General features: G+C 38.0%; 1 protein-coding gene across 1 annotated transcript; it reads left to right on the top strand.

Annotated features, from left to right (window-relative positions):
- Window positions 1–6: 6 nt before the first annotated feature.
- On the top strand, window positions 7–15,117 carry Ccdc43 (coiled-coil domain containing 43). Its single transcript, XM_046442783.2, has 5 exons — window positions 7–210; window positions 7,745–7,832; window positions 9,070–9,205; window positions 10,327–10,385; window positions 13,196–15,117. Exons 1-5 carry the CDS (start codon window positions 7–9, stop codon window positions 13,381–13,383), a joined length of 675 nt encoding a protein of 224 aa, XP_046298739.1. The 3' UTR covers window positions 13,384–15,117.
- The last annotated feature ends 5,201 nt before the right edge of the window (window positions 15,118–20,318 follow it).

A 20,318-nucleotide genomic window follows, 5' to 3' on the forward strand; every position in this document is an offset into this window, starting at 1 on the left:
CCCAAGATGGCGGCGCCCTGCGAAGTGGCCGCGGCAACCTCCGGCGAAAGTGATGGCGGGGGTGGGGGTTTTGGATCCTGGCTGGACGGACGGTTGGAGGCGCTGGGAGTGGACCAAGCCGTTTACGGTTCCTACATCCTTGGTGTCCTGCAGGAGGAGGAGGAAGAAGAGAAGTTGGACGCTCTGCAGGGTATCCTGTCTGCTTTTCTGGTGAGTAGCCCGGACCCATCCTTCAGCCTTAGGCCGGCATCGGAGGATCCCAGTCAGTACTTCGCATCCCGCTACCCCTACCCGGCGTAACAAAGGCTTAGTGGTGTCACCTGGGAGAAGTACATTTCTAGCTCTACGCTACGGATGAAGGAGATTGCTCCTAAACCAGGTTTTGGGAAGCTTGAAGGTTGCAGGTGCTTCGAGAGGAAAGTCTTTCCCTTATTCCTGGGAAAGAGGCCCTCTCGGATGCCTGTGGGTAAGTTGCAGAATGTTCTTAGGAAGGCGCTGGGATGTCTAAAATGAGAGTTTTAGCTAAAACGTCTACAAACCAATTCCATTCCCATCCATTTAGTGTTGAGAGTGGAGAATAAAATGTTCTTGGGATGTTTGTTTACCCTGGGAGCAGTACCTAGGGCTGTCCCATGACAAAAGCCTGCAGGAAATCTCCTCTCAGGTTCTTTCGGAGTAGGAGGCCAAAAAAGGTAACCTCGTGCTAAGGATCTTTTCATGGCAGGTGGAACTGAAGCAAATGTTGTGCTTGAATCTTTACAATATTTAGAAATTAAGTAATCGGGGTGTGTGTGTGTATGTGTGTGGGGGGGGAGTGATTAGAAAAAAATTAAAAAGATAAAAGTTTGTATTTAGACTCTTAGAAGCAAATTGATTCAGAAATGTTTAAACTTTTTACCTGTAGTAAATGATTAAAATGTCCACTTTTCCAATCTGATCATTCTGCCTTATCCCCATTTCTCTCACCTCCAGCACACAATTCTTAGATGACGACTCTAGAGTAGATTGGCTACAAGTGCTGTCTGGCTGTCCATCAGATTTTTTTAAAATACAACAATCTCAAGACTGCGGTTGTAGCTCAGTGGAAGAGGGCTTGCCTAATGTGTGTTTGATCCTCAAGACCACATAAAAACAAGTAAAATTAGTGTATAAAAAGTACAATAACATTTTTTAAAAAATAAAACCGGGATGCTCAATATTCACCTCTTTTAAAAAAATAAGATAAAATACAACAATCTCAAAGATAAAATTTATTTGTGTCATCACTAAATACTATATGTAGAGACTAGAGTTGTCTCTGCATTCATGGTTTAGAAGAGATGTTGGAAATTGGACTACTACTGTGAAAGCTGCCAGTTCATCAAAAGCATTATTTTTTTCTTGGTAAGTGCTCAAGTTTGTACAGGTTTGTAGAATGAATTCATTTGTTATTCTTTTTTTTTTTTTTTTTTAAGATGTTGATGGACCTTTATTTTATTAATTTATTTATATGCGATGCTGAGAATTGAAGCCAGTGCCTCACACATGCTAGGCAAGCACTCTACCACTGAGCCACAACCCCAACCCATTATTTGCTATTCCTTTTTTTTTTTTTATTTTTAAAATATTTTTTTAGTTGTAGATGGACACAATACCTTTATTTTATTTGTTTATTTTTTTGTGGTGCTGGGGATTGAACCCTCACCCATGCTAAGCAAGCACTGTGCTCTGAGCCATAACCCTGGCCCCCCTCATTTGCAATTCTTCAAGCCAATTTTAAACAGGGACTGTTTAAAAAGTGAATAAGGATAAGCATGCTGACACACGCTTGCAATCCCAGCTGCTGAGAGGACTAGGGTGAGAAGATTGTAAAATAGAAAGAGGCCAGGCTCCACAATTTAGTAAGTCACTGTCTTAAAAACAAAAAGGGGGCTGGGTGGCTCAGCCGTAGAGTGCTCGCCTCGCATAAGTGGGACTTGGGTTCGATTCTCAGCACCACATAAAAAGTAAAGACATTGTGTTGTGTCCATCTACACCTAAAAAAAAAAAGGCTAGGAGTGTAGCTCAGTAGTAAATCCCTGGGTTCAATCCCCAGCACTACACACACAGACCAAAAAAACAAAACAAAACAACAACAACAAAAAAACAAACCAGAATCAAAAGATACTATGAAAACATAGATAGAAATATGTATATATGTATTTTATAGAGAAGTATAGAAGGCAGGAAACTTTTTTTCAAATACAAGAGTATTTTTGGAGGTGGCACATGCAAGGAAAAAATGACTTACACTTGATGGAAGTGCAGTTCATTCTTTGGCACATGGTTGAAATATAACAATAGTGTAGGTATCCCAGATCCCTCTGGCAAGAACCTCTTTGAGTCCCAGAACCTGCTCAGGCAAGATTGGCCCATAAAGGGGAAAGCTATAGATAGCATAATTTGTAAGGCAGCTTGGTAGTTCAGTGGAAATTCAATGTAGTGTTTTTTGTTTTGTTTTGTTTTGAGGGGAGGGGGTTCTGGGGATTGAACCTGGGATTGATTTACCACTGAGCTACCTTTTTATTTTTTGATACAGGGTCTCACTAAGTTGCTGATTGTTAGTAAGAACTTGACATAGACAACGCTATTTTGAAACACATCCTCCCTTTCAGAATAAGAGTCACCCCAGGCAATATTCCATCATCATAGAAAGGAACCCCAAACAATATTTCATCATCATACAAAGAAAGGAAATTGTTATCTGGGATTAATATCCTGAAAAATATCAGGTTTGACAGGAACAGTGACCACCTCAAAGATAAGAGTTGAGGACCACAAGGACCCTTCCCTGGAAACCCCCTAGCAACAGCCTAACCCCCAAAATTCCCCCACTCCCTCATACCCCTACATCTATCCAAGGCTATAAATGGAAGATGAGTCTCAGTCTCCACTGGGCCCCCCTCCACAGGTTTGTCCCAAATAAACCTGTTTTACTATTGAGCTGCCTTTCCTTTCTATTTCCTTCATTTAGTTCTTTCTTTATGCTGAGGGCCTCACTAATCTGTTGAGGCTGGTTTTGAACTTGTACTCCTCCTGTCTTCGCCTCCTGAGTCACTGGGATTATTGGTGTGTTCCACCATGCCTGGCTGAATACATTCTTATCTTATACCCTGACATTGCAGATTATAGGGGAAAAAGAACAAAGACAAGGAATTTTTGTTTTTGTGTGTGCTGGGGATTGAACCCACGGCCTTGTGCATGCAAGGAAAGCACTCTACCAACTGAGCTATATTCGCAGTCCAGAATTTTCATTTTTATTTCCAACTGAGAAATTTCTAACGACTCCATGAAAATGTTGTTAAAATAACTTGGGCTGGGCATGGTGGCATATGCCTGTAATCCCAGCAGCTCAGGAGGCAGAGGCAGGAGGATCTCAAGTTCAAAGCCAGCCTCAGCAATTTAACAAGACCCTAAGCAACTTAGTGAGACCCTGTCTCAAAATAAAAAATAAAAAGGGCTGGAGATGTGGCTCAGTGGTTGAGCGCCCCTGGGTTCAATCCCCAGTACAGCCCCCCCTTTTCCCCCAAAACAAAAAACTTTGGTACTTCTTTGCACTAGCTCCTTAACCAGCCCTTTTCATGGTGTTATTATTTGAAGCTATGGCTCTATTGGTAAAGGGAAACGTGTTTGCCTCATACTTTTTGACTTTTTTAGCAGACACTTGATAGAAAAGGCAAAGTAATTTAGAAACAGAGTTGGTTCTTTGTGTTTCTATGTTGTTGCATAAGCTGCGAAAAAAAAAATTTCCCCCCATTTCTTGTTATTGAACCAGCATTGCACACATTAGGCAAACACTCTACCACTAAGCTACATATCCAGCCCAACAAAATCATTTTTAAGGTTGACTTCATTGCCCTGTCCAATTCACATACTAGTTTAATTTTCTTCTATATAGAAACTGACTCTGGGAAGAATAGACCAGGAATCATAAAGTGAGACAAGGTTCTTGTCCATAAAACATGAGGAGCATCTTTACAGAACAAAAAGAGCCAAGAAATATGGTTTGTATTAAGCATATAATTCAAAGTGCTGCTGTCAGTCAGTCAGTCTGGCAGCATATAGTGCCAAAGGTCCCTGACTTTTGTGTTACATTTCTTTCTAGGAAAAACAAAAACCAGGGCCAAACCAAGTTGCCAAATTGGGCTAGGATTCAATATTAGAAATGATGAAATTTGTTAGCAATAATTTGAGGTAAGATTCAAGAATAGTGGGCTGGGGATAGCTCAGTTGGTAGAGTGCTTACCTTGAATGCACAAAGCCCTGGGTTTGATCCCCAGGGCCAGTAAATAAATAAGTAAAAAGTAAATAAATCCAAGAATAATGACAGAGCAAGTAACAATAAATAAAAGCTTTCTATCATCTTTTCTTTTATTCTACCCAGTAGTACTTGCACTGATTGATTGATTGGTTCATCATATTTTTATTGATGGATTACTGTATGCCAGGTACTACCATTACTACAAAAGAGAAATTTCTACCCTTCTGGGGTTATAATCTAGAAGGAAAAAGTTTCCCAGTAAATTATAGTGCAATGTTAGAAAACTGATAAGTGCTAGGGAAAAGGGGGCATTTTAAGAAGATCAGAGGTGCAATAGAGGGTAGGTTACAATTTTATGTAGGATAGTTAGGGGGTTATGTTTTATGGCAACTGTTTATATACCAGCCTCCTAAATTGTGTATGAAATCAGGCGCTATTTTTCATTCATTTCCTGGTTCACATTTTAGTGTGTTGAACAAAGCAGGCACTTTCTGAATGAATAAATTAAAGAATGGATAATTGAACTGCTTTGGTTTAGGTGAGGAAACAGGGAATAAACCAGTTTGTCCTCCAAGAATATCCTTTTTATTTGGCTCTCCACTTCTTTTCTAATCCTTTTTTCTTTCCCTGTTCCTTTGCTTTCCCTGCTAGAAGGTCTATGAATTATGGAAGCTCTGACCCAAAGAAGTTTCTGTGTGTCTAGCTCATGCAGTAATGGTATAGGAAAGAATCCTTTGTTGATACAAAACAAGGATATCACAATTAGTCTTGTTCTAACTTTTTTTCTTTAGGATAGCATAATACAGTGGTGAAGAGTATGGGCTCTTAGCCAGATTCCTTGGGTTCAAGTCCTGTTTATTATTTATATTTTTGGGGGGTGCCAGGGATTGAACTCAGGAACCCTCTACCACTGAGCCACATTCCCAGCCTTATTTTGTATTTTATTTAGAGACAGTCTCACTGAGTTGTTTAGCACCTCGCTTTTTGTTGAGGCTGGCTTCAAACCCAAGATCCTCCTGCTCAGCCTCCTGAGCTGCTGGGATTACAGGCGTGCGCCACCATGCCCAGCTTATTATTATTATTATTATTATCTTTATTTTGGTACTAGGGATTAAACCAGGGGCACTCAACCACTGAGCCACATCTCCAGCCCTTTTTTATGTTTTATTTAGAGACAGATTTTTGCCAAGTTTCTTAGGGCCTCACTAAGTTTCTGAGGCTGGTTTTGAACTTGTGATCCTCTTCCCTCATCCTCCCAAGTCACTGGGATTATAGGCATGTGCATCCACCTTAAGTCCTCTTTAATCCATTATTACTTGTATGACCTTGAGCAAGTTACTTAACCTCTGTACTTTGGTTTCCTCATATATAAATTGAATAACAGTAGTAATACTTTATGTAATTGTTTTTTTTCTTAACATTTATTTTTTACTTGTAGGTGGACACAATACCTTTATTTTATCTTTATGTGGTGCTGAGGATTGAACCCAGTGCCTCACACATGCTAGGCGAGCATTCTTCCTCTGAGCCACAACCCCAGCTCCTACGTAATTGTTTTAAAACTTGAGAATTCTTTTTTTTTTTTTTTAACTTGGAATCTAACTCAGGGGCATTTTACCACTGAGCTACATTCCCAACCTTTTTATTTTTTGAGACAGAATCTCACTAAGTTGCTTAGGTCCTTGCTAAGTTACCGAGAGGCTGTCCTTGAACTTTTGATCCTCCTGTCTCTGCCTCCTAAGCTGCTGGGATTCAGGCATGTGTCACTTTACCCAGGTGCAAATTGAGGTTTTTTGTTTTTGTTTTTGTTTTTTTTTGGGGGGAGGATACTAGAGATTGAACCCAGGGGCCCACAACCACTGAGCCACATCCCCAACCACATTTTTTTTTTCTATTTTGAGACTGTCTTGCTTAGTTGCTTAGGGCCTAAGTTACTGAGTCTGGTCTTGAGCCTGTGATCCTCCTGTTTCAAGACTCCTAAATCTCTTGGATTACAGTTGTGCGCCCCCACAACACCTGGTGAATTGAGAATTTTTATGTAAAGTTTTTAGTACAGTACCTAGCAGATGGGGTAAACACCTAATAAATGTGAACTCTGATACCTTGCCCTGTGAAGTAGAACAGGAAGATGGTGAAGGCAGACACAATGAACATGGAGAGAATGTTTATATATATAAAATTTATTTTTAGTTTTAGATGGATACAATACCTTTACTTTATTTACTTTTATGTGGTGCTAAGGATTAAACCCAGTGCCTCACACATGCTAGGCAAGTGCTTTACCACTGAGCTACAACCACAGTCCCAAGAATGCCCATATTTTTGAATGCCTATGCTTTGCCAAGTAGAGTAGGCTCTGTATGCACATTTTTATTTATCCTCACTAAAATCCTGGGAAGATGTGAAGTTCAGAAAGTTTTGCTCATAAGCCAGGCAGGGTAGTGCAGGCCTGTAATCCCAGCTACTTGGAAGGTTGCAGACAAGTGAATCACAGGTTTTAGGCCTGTGATTTAGCAAATTCGTATCTCAAAAAAAAAAAAAAAAAAAAGGTTTAGGGATGTTCCTCAGTGGTAAAGCATTCCTTAGTTCAGTTTTTTTCTGAACCAGACCTAAAGAAACTTGCTCATAGATCTGGAATTCAATCCCTGGTATCAAAAAAAAATTAATAATAAAAGATAAGGAGAGCCGGGCACGGAGGTGCACATCTGTAATCCCAGCAGCTCTGGAGGCTGAAGCAGGAGGATCTTGAGTTCAAAGCCAGCCTCAGCAACTTCGAGGTGCTAAGCAACTCAGTGAGACCCTGTCTCTAAATAAAATACAAAATAGGGCTGGGGATGTGGTTCAATAATTAAGTGCCCCTGGGTTCAATCCCTGGTACCCCGCCAAAAAAAAAAAAAAAAAAAGTAAGGAGAGAGTGGGGAAGGGAAAAGGGGAGATGCTGATGACAAGTAGAAAATTTCACTGAGACAAGAAATAAGCTTTAATGAGCTATGGCACAGAATGGTGAATAAAATAATAATGTATTTCAGAATTGCTGAGAGTAAATTTTAAATGTTTTCACTATAAGAAACTGACAAATATGTAAGATTATGAACCTGTTAGTTTCATAGTATCATGCCCAATGTAAACATATATCAAAACATCATATTGTATAACATTTTTTAAAATTAATTAATGAATTTATTGTTTTGAGGATGAGGACTGCCCTGAGCTGGTGGGAATCTTTTACCCTGGAGCTTGGCAGGATGGAGTAGGTGCTCTTGTCTAGCAGGTGTGGATTTTTGGGACAAACGCACCGAATTCCTTCTGTGCCCATAGAGACATATTCTGTGGCTCCCAAAACCTTCCCAGGATCTCTTCTCAACTCTGGCAGGGAGAGCTGTGCCCTCTGCATAGGCCTTTTTAAGATTGCTGTTGTTTTTGAGAACTCTCTCAGAAAATTAATCAATCTACTTTTGCAACTAGGAAGAAGATTCGCTCCTTAATATCTGCAAGGAGATTGTGGAACGATGGTCTGAAACTCAGAATGTTGTCACCAAAGTGGAAAAAGAAGGTAGAGTTGGCGTTTCTGTGTGGCATTTTGGTTTGTGACCTCAAGGGTCCTTTCTAAAAGCCTTACTGTACAGCTCTTTGGGAGAGAATGTTTCATTTTCTCCTTTGGATTCTCATTCTTCCTGAGATGATTTATACTGGCGAACACTTGAGAAGCCGGATTTCCTTTTCCTTTTGCATTTGTCCATTTAGCCTGACCACAGTTACCTTCATTGTGGTTTTTGCTTTCCTTTCATCCTCTCTCCACAGCACATATGGGTATATATTTTTCTCACCTCCCATCTTTTTTATGTTCTCTTTTCATAACACAAATTATGGTTGGGATTTTGGTTTATTCAGCTAAATCATTTACCCTTTAAAATGTAAAATAAATGTGCTAATATTTTAATTAGTTGCAGAAAACTCAATTTATAAAAATCAAACTTGAGAAGAATCTAAACTACATCCTTGGGGGCTGGGGTCGTGGCTCAGTAGTAGAGCGATTGCCTAACATGTATGACGCACTGGGTTCGATTCTCAGCGCCACATATAAATAAATGAACAAAATAAAGGTCCATCAATGTCTAAAAAAAAGTGTTTAATAAATAAACAGATAAATAAATAAATAAATACTTCACCCTTGGTTTTCAGTTTTTCCTATACATTAGAATCACTTGATATACTAGGGTTGGACTCCAGGTATTGGTGTTTTTAAAAAACTCCTCTAGAAGGTTCTAATGTACAGCCAGGGGTGAGAGCCCCTACTTTGCACCATTGCTTCCTTTCCTTCAGGATGGAGAACTTAGTAGTTGATCTTATTTTAAAATAAGGCAAAATATTTTTAGTTCAAGCACTGTACTTGGCACAATTATAAAATTGAAAGGGATCAGCCTTAGTTGATTCTGGAGTCTTTCTTAGGTTTCTGGAATAAGAGAAGAGAAAATTGCCTGTTTAGAAGAAGCTTGTCTATGCTTCTAATGCAGTGGTTTTCCACCTTTTTTTTTTAAGCAGCCGAATCAACGTATAAATCAAATAAAATCAGGGCTGCTGTGATTGAAGATGGATGTAAGACCTAAAGCCTGGCCTGCGTGGCCTTTCCTTTCCTGTCTCACATGCCCCTGAGGCATGTTCTTTGAACCCTAGGACCTTTGAGTCAGCAGCTGCCAGTGTCTTTTACAAGCACTGCCCTGGTGAGCTGGTGGTTGGGTGAGCTTGTTTTCTGTCATACAAATGTGTTTTCCCTCTCTTCTGCCTCCCAGATGAGGTACAGGCCATTGCCACCCTCATTGAGAAGCAGGCACAGATTGTGGTGAAGCCCAGGATGGTGTCGGAAGAGGAAAAACAGAGAAAAGCTGCCCTGCTGGCCCAGTATGCTGATGTAACAGATGAAGAGGAATATCCTTTCTGGAATCTCAGCACCATTCCCTGAGGGTGACACCAGAAGTATTGACGGTTTACAGTGCTCTTTAGGAAATTGTTAATCACCCGCCATAGTTTAATTTTCTTCTCTAAAATGGCAAAGATCTATGGCCCTTGATGGATATGAGAAATGAGTTGGAATAGTTGATACTGGAGATAAATATGTACTTTGGTGCTAAGGAATGAACCCAGGACCTCATGCATGTTAAGCATGTACTCTATCACTGAGCTACACTCTCTGCCTAGACTTTTATTTTCAGAAGTACATTTCTGAAAACTCAGTGTAAATAATGCCTTAGTGAACCAGTATGTTGTGCTTTCAGAAAAGAAGATATAGCTGTGATTCCTTATATTTGCATGTACGTGTGTACTGTCACATGTATAACCCATCTTTCTTTTCTTTGGGTTAAATCCCTGGTTCTCTCCACCAAAAAAATAAAAAGAACTTTTAAAGCATTGATTCCCCTGGAGAATGTGTTATCACATGAATTTCTGGGCTTTATACTCCCTCCCCAGAGTTTCTGATTAAGTTGGTTCAGATTGGAGCCCAAGAATTTCTAATAAGTTCCCAGGAGGCCTCTGTAAATAGCCCTTTGAGAACTATTGTTTTAGAGGTCATTTCATTGTCTCCTGGCTTTCAGATAATGTGACAGTCACCCAGATCAACTTAAGTTTCTTTTTCGCCTCCAAGAAAAAGAAGGTGCTGTGGAAGGTGCCATACGCCCGTAATCCCATTAACTCAGGAGGCTGAGACAGGAGGATCTTAAGTCCAAGGTCAGCCTCAGCAATTTGGTAAGAACCTATTTCAAAATAAAATAAAAAGGGATGGAGATGTAGTTCAGTGATTCAGTGTCCCTGGGTTAAATCCCCAGTCAAAAAAAAAAAAAGAATTGTAAGAGAAGCTTAGAACAATCTTCCTCTTCCTAAATTGAGATTTCCAAAGATGAATCTCTGGGGTTTACTATCACATTCCGGACAAAAGTCCTTTTTCCATTCAGACAGCTTTTCCTCTCCACCAATCTACAGAGTATTTTTAAATACTGAGTTGGGATGTGTGAACCTTTGTTTTCCATCCAGTTTTCCTTAACATCACTTACTGAAGCAGATGAGAAGGATGATTCAGGTGCCACCACGATGAACATTGGTTCAGATAAATGTATCCTTCTTTGTGTTTCTCCATGGAATTCTCTTGGGCATCAATTTTTATTTTGTCATTGCTAGTACTTCCCGTTACCTGCAGGAACTCATGCCAGCATTGGGAGTACAGATGGTCAATTTATCAAGCATATTCCTCAAAGAAAAAAGTTAACAAGTACTGTTTTCTTTCTTTTTTTAAAAATTTTATTTTTAGTTGTAGATGGACACAAAACCTTTTATTTTTATGTGGTGCTGAGGATCGAATCCAGTGCCTCACATGTGCTAAGCAAGTGCTTTACCACTGAGCCACAGCCCCAGCAAGAAGAATTTCTAAGGAAAAATGAACATCTGTACTCCCTGTGTGCAGCTCTGGGTTGCCTACCATTATGGAAATAATTAAAATAATATTGAAGTTTTGTGTTTATTCTCAAAAACTTTATAATTTCTTGGAAAGAGAACAGACTGAATACTAATAATATAAACATTGAAACATGTGTTGAGAAAGGTTCTGACCAACAGAATCATTTCCTAGAGAAGATGGGTTTAGAAATATACCTTAAGCCAGGTGGGTGATGCACACTTGTAATCTTAGCAACTCAGGAGGCTGAGACAGGAGGACCGAAAGTTTGAGGCTAGCCTCAGCAACTCAGATAGGCTGGGTGTGCTTATAATCAGTGGCTTGGGAGGCTAAGGCAGGAAGATCACAAGTTCAAAGCCAGCCTTAGTAACTTAGCAGGGCCCTAAGCAACTTAATGAGAGCTTATCCCAAATTATAAAACCAGCTGGGGATGTGGGAATGGTGCCTGCTTTCAATCCCCTGTACCCCCCTGCCTTCCAACCAAAAAAGATAAAAAAGGACTGGAGATGTAGCTGAGAGATAGAGTGCCCTTGGGTTCAATCCCCAATACCCGTCCTCCAAAAAAAAAAAAAAAAAAAAATCTACTTTAAGCTGGGTGTGGTGGTACTTGCCTGTAATTGCAGCTACTCTGGAGATTGAGACAGGAGGATCACAAACTTGAGGCTAGAATGGACAATTTTTAGTGAAACCCTGCCTCAAAATTTTAAAAAAGGGATGGGGAGGCTGGGGATGTAGCTTAGTGGTAGAGTGCAGAGTGGTAGGTAGCACGCAGAAGCCCTGCATTCAGTCTCTAATGCCATAAAAAAGAATGTGACCTCCCCCCCCCCAAAAAAAAAAAGGGGCAGGGGCATGTAATTGGGGATATAATTTGGTGGTAGAATACCACTGCATTCAATTTCCCAATACCACACACACACACAGAAAATTTACTTATTTCGTAGTGGGGATTGAACCCAGGAGCACTTAACCACTGAGCCCCATCCACAGCCCTTTTTTATATTTTACTTTGAGATAGGGTCTCACTGAGTTGCTTAGGGCCACGCTAAATTGCCAAGACTGGCTTTGAACTCGTGATCCTCCTGCCTCAGCCTCCCAAACTGCTGGGATTACAGGCATGCACTAGAGGGCCTGGCTGAAAATTCATGATGAAGATATGATGCCAGGTACCTTGGCGCATGCCTGTAATCCCAGTCACAGGGGAGGCTGAGATGGGAGGATCGCAAATTCTGAGCCAGCCTCGGTAAAAGTGAGGCACTAAGCAACTCAGTAAGACCCTGTCTCTAAATAAAATACAAAAATAGGGCTGGGGATGTGGTTCATTGCTTGAGTGCTGCTTAGTTCAATCTCCAGTACCTCCCCACTCCAAAAAAAATGAAGGGTTTGGTATAGATTGTCAGAGAAGGGGAAGTTAATTCAGAGAGACCCATTTATTTTTGGTGCTGGGGATTAAACCCAGTGATCTATTACTGAGCCGTACTCTCAGCTTGAGACTCATTTGTTTTAAAGCACTAAAGAAAAAAAGTCATATTTTAAGAGTGGAGAGAAGCTTGTCTAATATTAACAGGTTTTGTTTTCAAAGTTAATAAGTAGTATAGTTTTTGGCCAGTTATTTTCTGTTAAACATTTTATATTTCTTGTAATTCAGAGTTGATGGTTATTAGAATATGGATTTCACTTAAGCTTTAGTGGCCTAGGGAAAAAAATCAAATTGATAAAATTTAGTAAGGTTAAACCTTTTAACTCTTTTCAAGCATTTTAAAGTACATAAACATTTTCCAGTTAAATAATGTTCTCCTCACTAACCCTAGATACTCTGCAGTGTTCTGCTATTAAGTACCTATTCCTAGGCTGGGGTTGTGGCTGAGTGGTAAAGCACTTGCCTAGCACGTGTGAGGCACTGGGTTTGAGCCTCAGCACATAAAAATAAAGGTGTTGTGTCCATCTACAACTACCTATTCCTGAATGAGCATTCACTTTTGTGTGTGTGTGTGGTGCTGGGGATTGAACCCATGGCCTTGTGTATAGGCAAGCACTGTAACTGAACCATATCCCCAGCTCTTGAGCTCTGATAAATATTTAAAAATTCAGATACTGAATGAGATTTTTTTTCTGAGGACATTTTAATTTTAGATCTTCTATAATTAATGATAGCTTTAGGATTTCCACTAGACCAAGGATAAACACAAGGATGGTTTTGTTTTGGTACTGGGGATTGAACTCAGAGGCACTGAACCACATCCCCAGCCCTAATTTGTAATTTATTTAGTCCCTCACCATCACTGAGGCTGGCTTTGAACTCACAATCCTGCCGTCTCAGCCTCCCTAATCGATGGGACTACAGGAGTGCATCACCATACGACACACAAGGGTGGCTTTTTAAGACTAGGAATAGATAAAGGCATTCAGGACTCAGCAAGAATGAGGAAAGTTGTAGTTGTGACCTGTACCTTTATCCCTTAACTCACCTGTAGCTCTGTTTCGAAACACCAATGTAGAAGATGTCCTCAATGCTCGGAAATTGGAGAGAGACTCACTTCGGGATGAGTCCCAAAGGAAGAAGGAACAGGACAAGCTGCAGAGGGAGAGAGACAAACTAGCCAAGCAGGAGCGCAAGGAAAAGGAAAAGAAAAGGACACAGAGAGGGGAGCGAAAGCGATAACCCTGGCCTGTTCAATTCTTCCCCTGCTTCAAGAACTTGATGAAAAGGAAAACTGGCTTTGCAAATGTGTATTTAAGAGAAATGAGAAAACATTGCATAGTTCTTTCCCAAGGCATTTCCCTTTTGTTTACATGGTCAAAAGGAAAATCACAATCACTTTTAATTACAAAAATGTGCCATGTTTTGCTGATGTGGATGATCAGATAATTATAGTTAATGTCTGTACCAAAGAGCTGCAATTGGGGCAATCTTTATATTTTAATACTGAAGTTCTGTGCTCCTTTTGGCTCCTTTTTTTATAAAGTGTCTTCCCTCACCTAATTTTCCTTGAATAAATAGTAGGATTCAGAAAGCTAACAGTTAGGGTTTTCATCTGGGAGAAGAAACATGACCGTTCCTCTGAGATGAAAAGTGCAAGTATAAATTACTTCAGAGGTAATATTTACTCCTAAGTGTAGATAGTTTTATGGCTGATATATAAAGCTAATCAGGAAGCTAGGTGGTGTGGTACACACCTGTAATTCCAGCTCCTGGGGAGGCTGAGGCAGGAGGATCACAAGTTTGAGGACAGCTTGGGCAAATTAGACCAGTCTCAAAAAAAAAAAAAAAAAAAAAAAAAAAAAAGACTCACCGCTGGCTTCAATCCCCAGTGCTCTCAAAAAGAAAAACTAATGAAAAACCCTACTTGGATTGGATTTTATGTTACATGACAGAAAACTAAGAAAGTGGGAAGAAATTATTAGGAGTGTTTTTAAGATCTGAGATCTTTTTTAAAGAAAATTTTAACTGATGGGATAAAAAAGTATCTTTAAGATAGTTAAATATTTTTCTTCATATAGGCTGTGACATTAAGAAGGATGGGTCAATATTGAGTTCAACATTATCATTGTTAAGCTAGATTCATTTTTTTTATAATCATGAATTCTCTTGAATGCCAGTAGAAATTTTAACCCCAGTTTTCCCTAAAACATGAATATTAAGACCTGGTAACTCCTGATTAGAGAAACTGGAGGAATTGCCCTTTTAAAGAAACACTGGAAATCTTGCTAATATAAAAAATACTTAAAGAGTGTACATAGTAGGTGCTTAACAAATTTATTGAATGAATGAATGGGAAAATTGCCTGGGAGAGTCAAAAGTGAGCAAGAACTCTCCATTTCTACCTTTTTCACAAGCCACATTCAATTATAAATAAGGCTCTTCTCTACTTGACTTCAGGCAATAGTAGACCGTAGAGAAGCCTAAAGAGCATTTTTCTCTCATAAGACAAAGTAGATATTTTATACCACGAGTCAGCAAACTACCAACTGCAGGGCAAATTTGGCCATCTTTTTTTGTATGGTACAAACTAAAAATGGTTTTTACATTTTCAAGAGGCTATAAGATAAAGAACACATGATAAAACCTGAATTATTTACTGTCTAGCCCTTTCAAGAAAGTTTGCTGACCTTTGTTTTATATCATTAACTATGAGATTAACAAAAACTTTTATCTTTGTGCAGAAGGTTGAAAATAAAAAGCATGGTTAAGGAAAAGGAAATTATGTTACCTCTTCATAAAGTCCTGTGAAGGGTACTTGTTTTAATTTAATAGTTCTTTCTTCTGGGACTCTTATGTATGTTACAGTTAAGTGTACATTCTAATGCTTAAAACCGAAAAAAAAAAAATTAGTTCAGTAGGTTTTGAGAAATGTTATCCACTTAACTTGGGTGCTAATAAATCCTTTACATCTAAGTCTAAAATGATTGATATCACAAAGGGAAAATTTAAACAACCATATCTTTTAGGGTAAAATTGAATTTTAGGTCACATTTGGGATTTTAGTCATTACATTCCTAACCCTCCAAAATGTTATAGTAGCAAATTATTCAAGCAGGAAGAATACTGATACAATAATTGAAGGTAATTTCATATTCCTTTTTTAAAAAAATTCTTTTATATTTTTCTTTGTTGATGGACCTTTATTTTATTCATTCATTTATATGCGGTGCCAAGAATTGAACCCAGTGCCTCACACATGCTAGGCGAGCGCTCTACCACTGAGCCCAATCCCAGCCCCTAATTCCTTTATATAAACTTCTTCCATTAAAAAATAAGTATACCAAATTCCTTTGGCTTATAAATGGTGGGAATATCATCTTTACAGATCACTTCAAATTTTGTAATTGATACTTAGAAATGCAATGAATAAGAACCATCCATTAGAGGGTATACAATTGAAAGGGACAATATAAGAATTACCTACTAGGTGACTTATGATTTAGCAAAATTTCAAAGAAATACTTTTCAAGTGTTTTGTAATGGACCGGGGTATATTTCTCTGACCACTGTCATTTTTATTCTGGTTTGCCTGGATTAATGGGCAGAGTAAAAGTTTATATTTGAAGGGTCAGGTGAGATCCAACTATATGAGTGGGAGTAATCTACCAACATTATTACATACATGTTAAATGAGAACTTAAGTTCTTATCAGTTAAATGAAATTCAGTTGTTTTCTGACATGAATAACTGTGTATGTAGTATTTTAATTGAACCTGGGGCCCTTTACTACTGAGTTACATCCACAGCCCTTAAAATTTTATTTTGAGACAAGAGTCTAAATTGTTAACCTTGTTGTTTTCCTGCTTTGGCCTCCTGGACAGTTGGGATTATAGGTGTGTGCCACTGTGCTCAATTTGGCATGAGTAACTTTTTTTTTTTTTAGTACTGGTAATCGAACTCAGGGTCACTTAACCACTAAGCCACATCCCAAGCCCTTTTTTTGTTTCAAGACAGGGTCTCACTACATCTGTAGGGCCTCCGTAAGTCACTGAGGTTAGTATCAAACTTGCAATCCTCCTGTCTCAGTCTCCTGAGCTGCTGGGAATACAGGAGTGAGCCACAGGGCCTAGCAACATAAGCAACTCTTAAGGTTAATAACTAATACAAATGTAAAAAAAAAGAAACCAAATATTTTCAACAAAGTAATTTATTTCTTCCTGAGAGACTAAATTCAGTACAATATTTGTTTTCAGAACATCCAACATGTCTTAATGTCAAACTTAACCACTTTCTGTGCAGTGACTGTGGTGGGGTGATCTGTTTTATTTTACTGCCTTCAATGTAATTGATTTGGGTAGTTCTAAGGCATATCAGTGATCAAAATGTTTCTCCCTACAGTTACTCCTGCATTCTCAATCAGTTTCTTCCGCACATCATCTAAAGAAAATTTATTTTTTTTTTTAAATATCAGGATTTCTAAAACTAAGGAAAACACCAACATTTAAAACATCAGTATTTCTAGTCAAGGATATAATCAATTAAATTTCATCAGTACATTATATTATAGTTTAACTCATGTAGAAATGTTAAAACCCAAGATCTCCTGAGTCACATAATACCAACAATTCATATTAATGAATAAATTACTTGGGTTCCATATAAAGATATTAAGTGATGAGAAACAGAAAAAGCCAACCTTTCAAGTGCTCTTTTTTAAAAAAATACAGAAGCAAACTAAAGAACACAACCACACAAAATATACACTAACCAATTGCAAACTAAACTAGTTAAAGATTAACCTTAAAAAAATACATTTTAGAACTTCGTGATACCCTCATAAAAGACAGCAAACTAAGGGTATTAAAACAATAGTCATTATTTTAGTTACTGTGCATCAAGTCTAAAAGATCCAGATAAAGGAAATGTTTTGTTTTGATTCAATTTAAATACTTTAAAATTGGAAATATTTAATAATTGATAGTAAAATTAAATTTTAAAGAATATACACAGATGATTTGAACAGGTTTTATATTCAGTAACTTGCATGGTTTTTACACTGGCACTTTTATCACTAATTTAGGAGAATCAGATGCATTTCCCTCCATATAGACACTAAGATTTCAAATTTATAAATATGGTAGTTATTTTAAATTTACATGAATATTGGGTTTGTCCCTGTTTTCCTTTGTTTCCTAGGTATTATCCAGTTTTGTAAGGAAAACACTTTTATATCACAATCAAAACTTGTCTTGGTTACTAGACTGTATCCTTAATTGGGTTACAGTCATTTAAAGATTCATTATTTGGAATTATACTAAGGCAGAACTAAATGAAACTTATCTCCTAGAAGAATTTCATATTTGCATTTACCTGCACTGCAGAATGGGATTAAGCAATATTTTAGCTGTTAGGAAATATTTTACTTAAATAAACTTGTTATCTTTGACTACTCAGAACTCCTAGAGTAGTCAACTTTACCTTTGAATTTTCCTTAAACTGTATTCTCATTCATTCCAAGTAGTTTTTTAAATAGAAGTTAGACTTCATTAAGGTATTAACTTTAAATCTGAAAGAAAATTAACGTACTGAAAATTTGACAAGTTCATTAAAAATTTTAGCATGTCTTGATACATTTACTTATCAGCTTTTTAATTCTTCCTTCTGCTGGCATTTCCTTAATGTTTGTTTGTTTCACCTCTCTGGTTCATTGGATTGCTACTATTTATGCTTTCATGAACTTTTTCTTCACAGTTTACTATATCTTGGAAAGCCTTTTCCACATCTGCTTGACCAGCCATACTTGCTGTTTTTGGCAAGGTCATCTGCAGTGCGCACCATAGAGTAGTGCGTGCTTTCCGAGTAGCCACACACATCTCTTTAATTGCTGAAGCAAGGGCAAAAACATCTGTAAAAGAAAATAGTCATTTCATATTAGATAGCATTTAAATATCCCTTAACTCTTTTTTTTTTTTTTTTTAACGGTACTGGAAATTGAATCCAGGGGCACTCTACCACTGAGATACATCCCCAGCCCTTTTTATTTTTGGAGGACAGGGTCTCACTAAGTTGCTCAGGGCCTTACTAAATTGCTGAGGCTGGTCTTGAGCCTACCATTCTCCTGCCTTAGCCTCCCAGGTCCCTGGGATTACAGGTATGTGCCACTATGCCAGGCTTCAAGCATTACTTTTATAAAAAGAAGGATGGCTATTAATTGTGCTAACTAAAGCACTCCGTTTTTAAAATATTAAAAAGTATTGTTAAATTTCTTTCTGGCTTGTGCTACAATGACTATGCTCTGGGTAAAACAGATTATCTGAAGACAGGTATTACAATTCAATGGATAAAATTATACTAGAAAATACTACTTTTGGAATAAATAAGTGTGGAGGTCATTTACCACTCCCCTTTTCTTTCAGTAATGGAACCCAGGGGCGTTCCACCACTGAATTACATCCTTGGCCCTTTTCATTCCTTTTTTTTGAGATAAGGTTTCACAAAATTGCTGAGCCTGGTCTTGAACTTGCAATCCTCCTGTCTTAGCCTCCCAAGTAGCTGGAATAACAAGTGTGTGCCATTGAGCCCAGCCCCAATTTGCTCTTTAGATAAGTGTTAATTTTAGAAATCCAACCTTTTAATCCCAGAATCTGGTTTTATTAACATTGAAATTATCACATAGCCTTGTAAAAAGAATCTGCATTAATATTTGTACCTCTTTCATCTTGGCATCTAGGCACTCCTTGCCTTTGCCGATTTGAAGCATTAACAATTTCATCCTTTCTACGTGACTGTACAATGTGAATGGATTCCAAGTGTCTAACAAGAGCAGTAGAGATATTGGCATGAAGGGGAGAGCTTTGAAGACGTTCCATTTTGCCTAGTAAAGTCACAACCTGAGGGAGACATTTTAAATTTTGATAAGGCATGTAACCACTTGACCTGACCAACTTAAATAAAAACAAATCTTCATCGGGAGGCTGAGACAGGAGAATCACGAGTTCAAAGCCAGCCTCAGCAACAGCAAGGCACTAAGCAACTCAGTGAGACCCTGGTCTCTAAATAAAATACAAAACAGAGCTGGGGATGTGGCTCAGTGGTTGAGTGACCCCTGAGTTCAATCCCTGGTACCACCCCCCCAAAAAAAAAAAAAAACTTCAGTGAAGCATAATAGAGGTAAGAGCAAAAAAAGTCATTCAATAAATAAATGAATGTTTACTGTATCCTAGGACCATGCTGGGAGAAACAAAAAATGGAAAAGTTATACTTTATGTAAAGGAAAAGAATTTGAATTAGAAGTAGGTAGCAAAAAATACAAAGGGAGTACCAAAAAACAAAGCAAACTCCAGGGAATTAGTAATTATGTATTTCTAAATAAGAGTTCATGGTAAAAGAAAGAAATGGATACTCAATAATAACAGACTTTATTACATTTATTTTCCTAATCCCTAAAAAGGCATTTATTCAGTTATAGTTATGGCATGTTTTTCCCCACAGGTACCTTTTGTCAAATTTTATTTTTAAAAAGAACAAGGTGGAAAAAGGAAAAAAGGATAGCTACTCTAAGTTGCTTAGAAAATTCTGAAATTAAAAATAATAGGAACATTGCTCATTAAATTACAATGTGACTTAACATCAGGATTCTTTTTTTAATATTTAGTATTTTTTTATTTGTAGATGGACACAATATCTTTATTTTATTTATTTATTTTTATGTGGTACTGAGGATCAAACCTAGTACCTCATGTGTGCTAAGCAAGCACTCTGCACAACCCCAGCCCAGGATTCTTTATATTTGTTTGAAGTGACAGTACTCTTCCAAAACAAAGGTACTTTGTAAAATTATCTATACCTACTTATCTAGCTTATCAGTATTTAATACATTGATGGATATACTTTAAAAAATTTTTAAGTTATAGATGGACACAATACCTGTATTTTATTTGTTAGTGATGCCGAGGGTTGAACCCAGTGCCCCACACATACTAAGCAAGCACTCCACCACTGAGCCACAACCCCTACCCCTTAATGGATACAGTTAATGTTTGTTGAATAACTCAAGAATGCAGGATTAAGAAAATGGAATAAAAATTAAAAATTGAAAATGAAAATCAAATATGGTAATTCCCTCTTAACTTATTATCATCACTAAATTAGAAAACAAATATATATGTACATAT

This window comes from Marmota monax, unplaced genomic scaffold, assembly GCF_021218885.2.
Source record: "Marmota monax isolate L192 unplaced genomic scaffold, Marmota_monax_Labrador192_F-V1.1 WCK01_AAM20220418_F8-fsc00205, whole genome shotgun sequence".
NCBI classification, from domain to species: Eukaryota; Metazoa; Chordata; class Mammalia; order Rodentia; family Sciuridae; genus Marmota; species Marmota monax.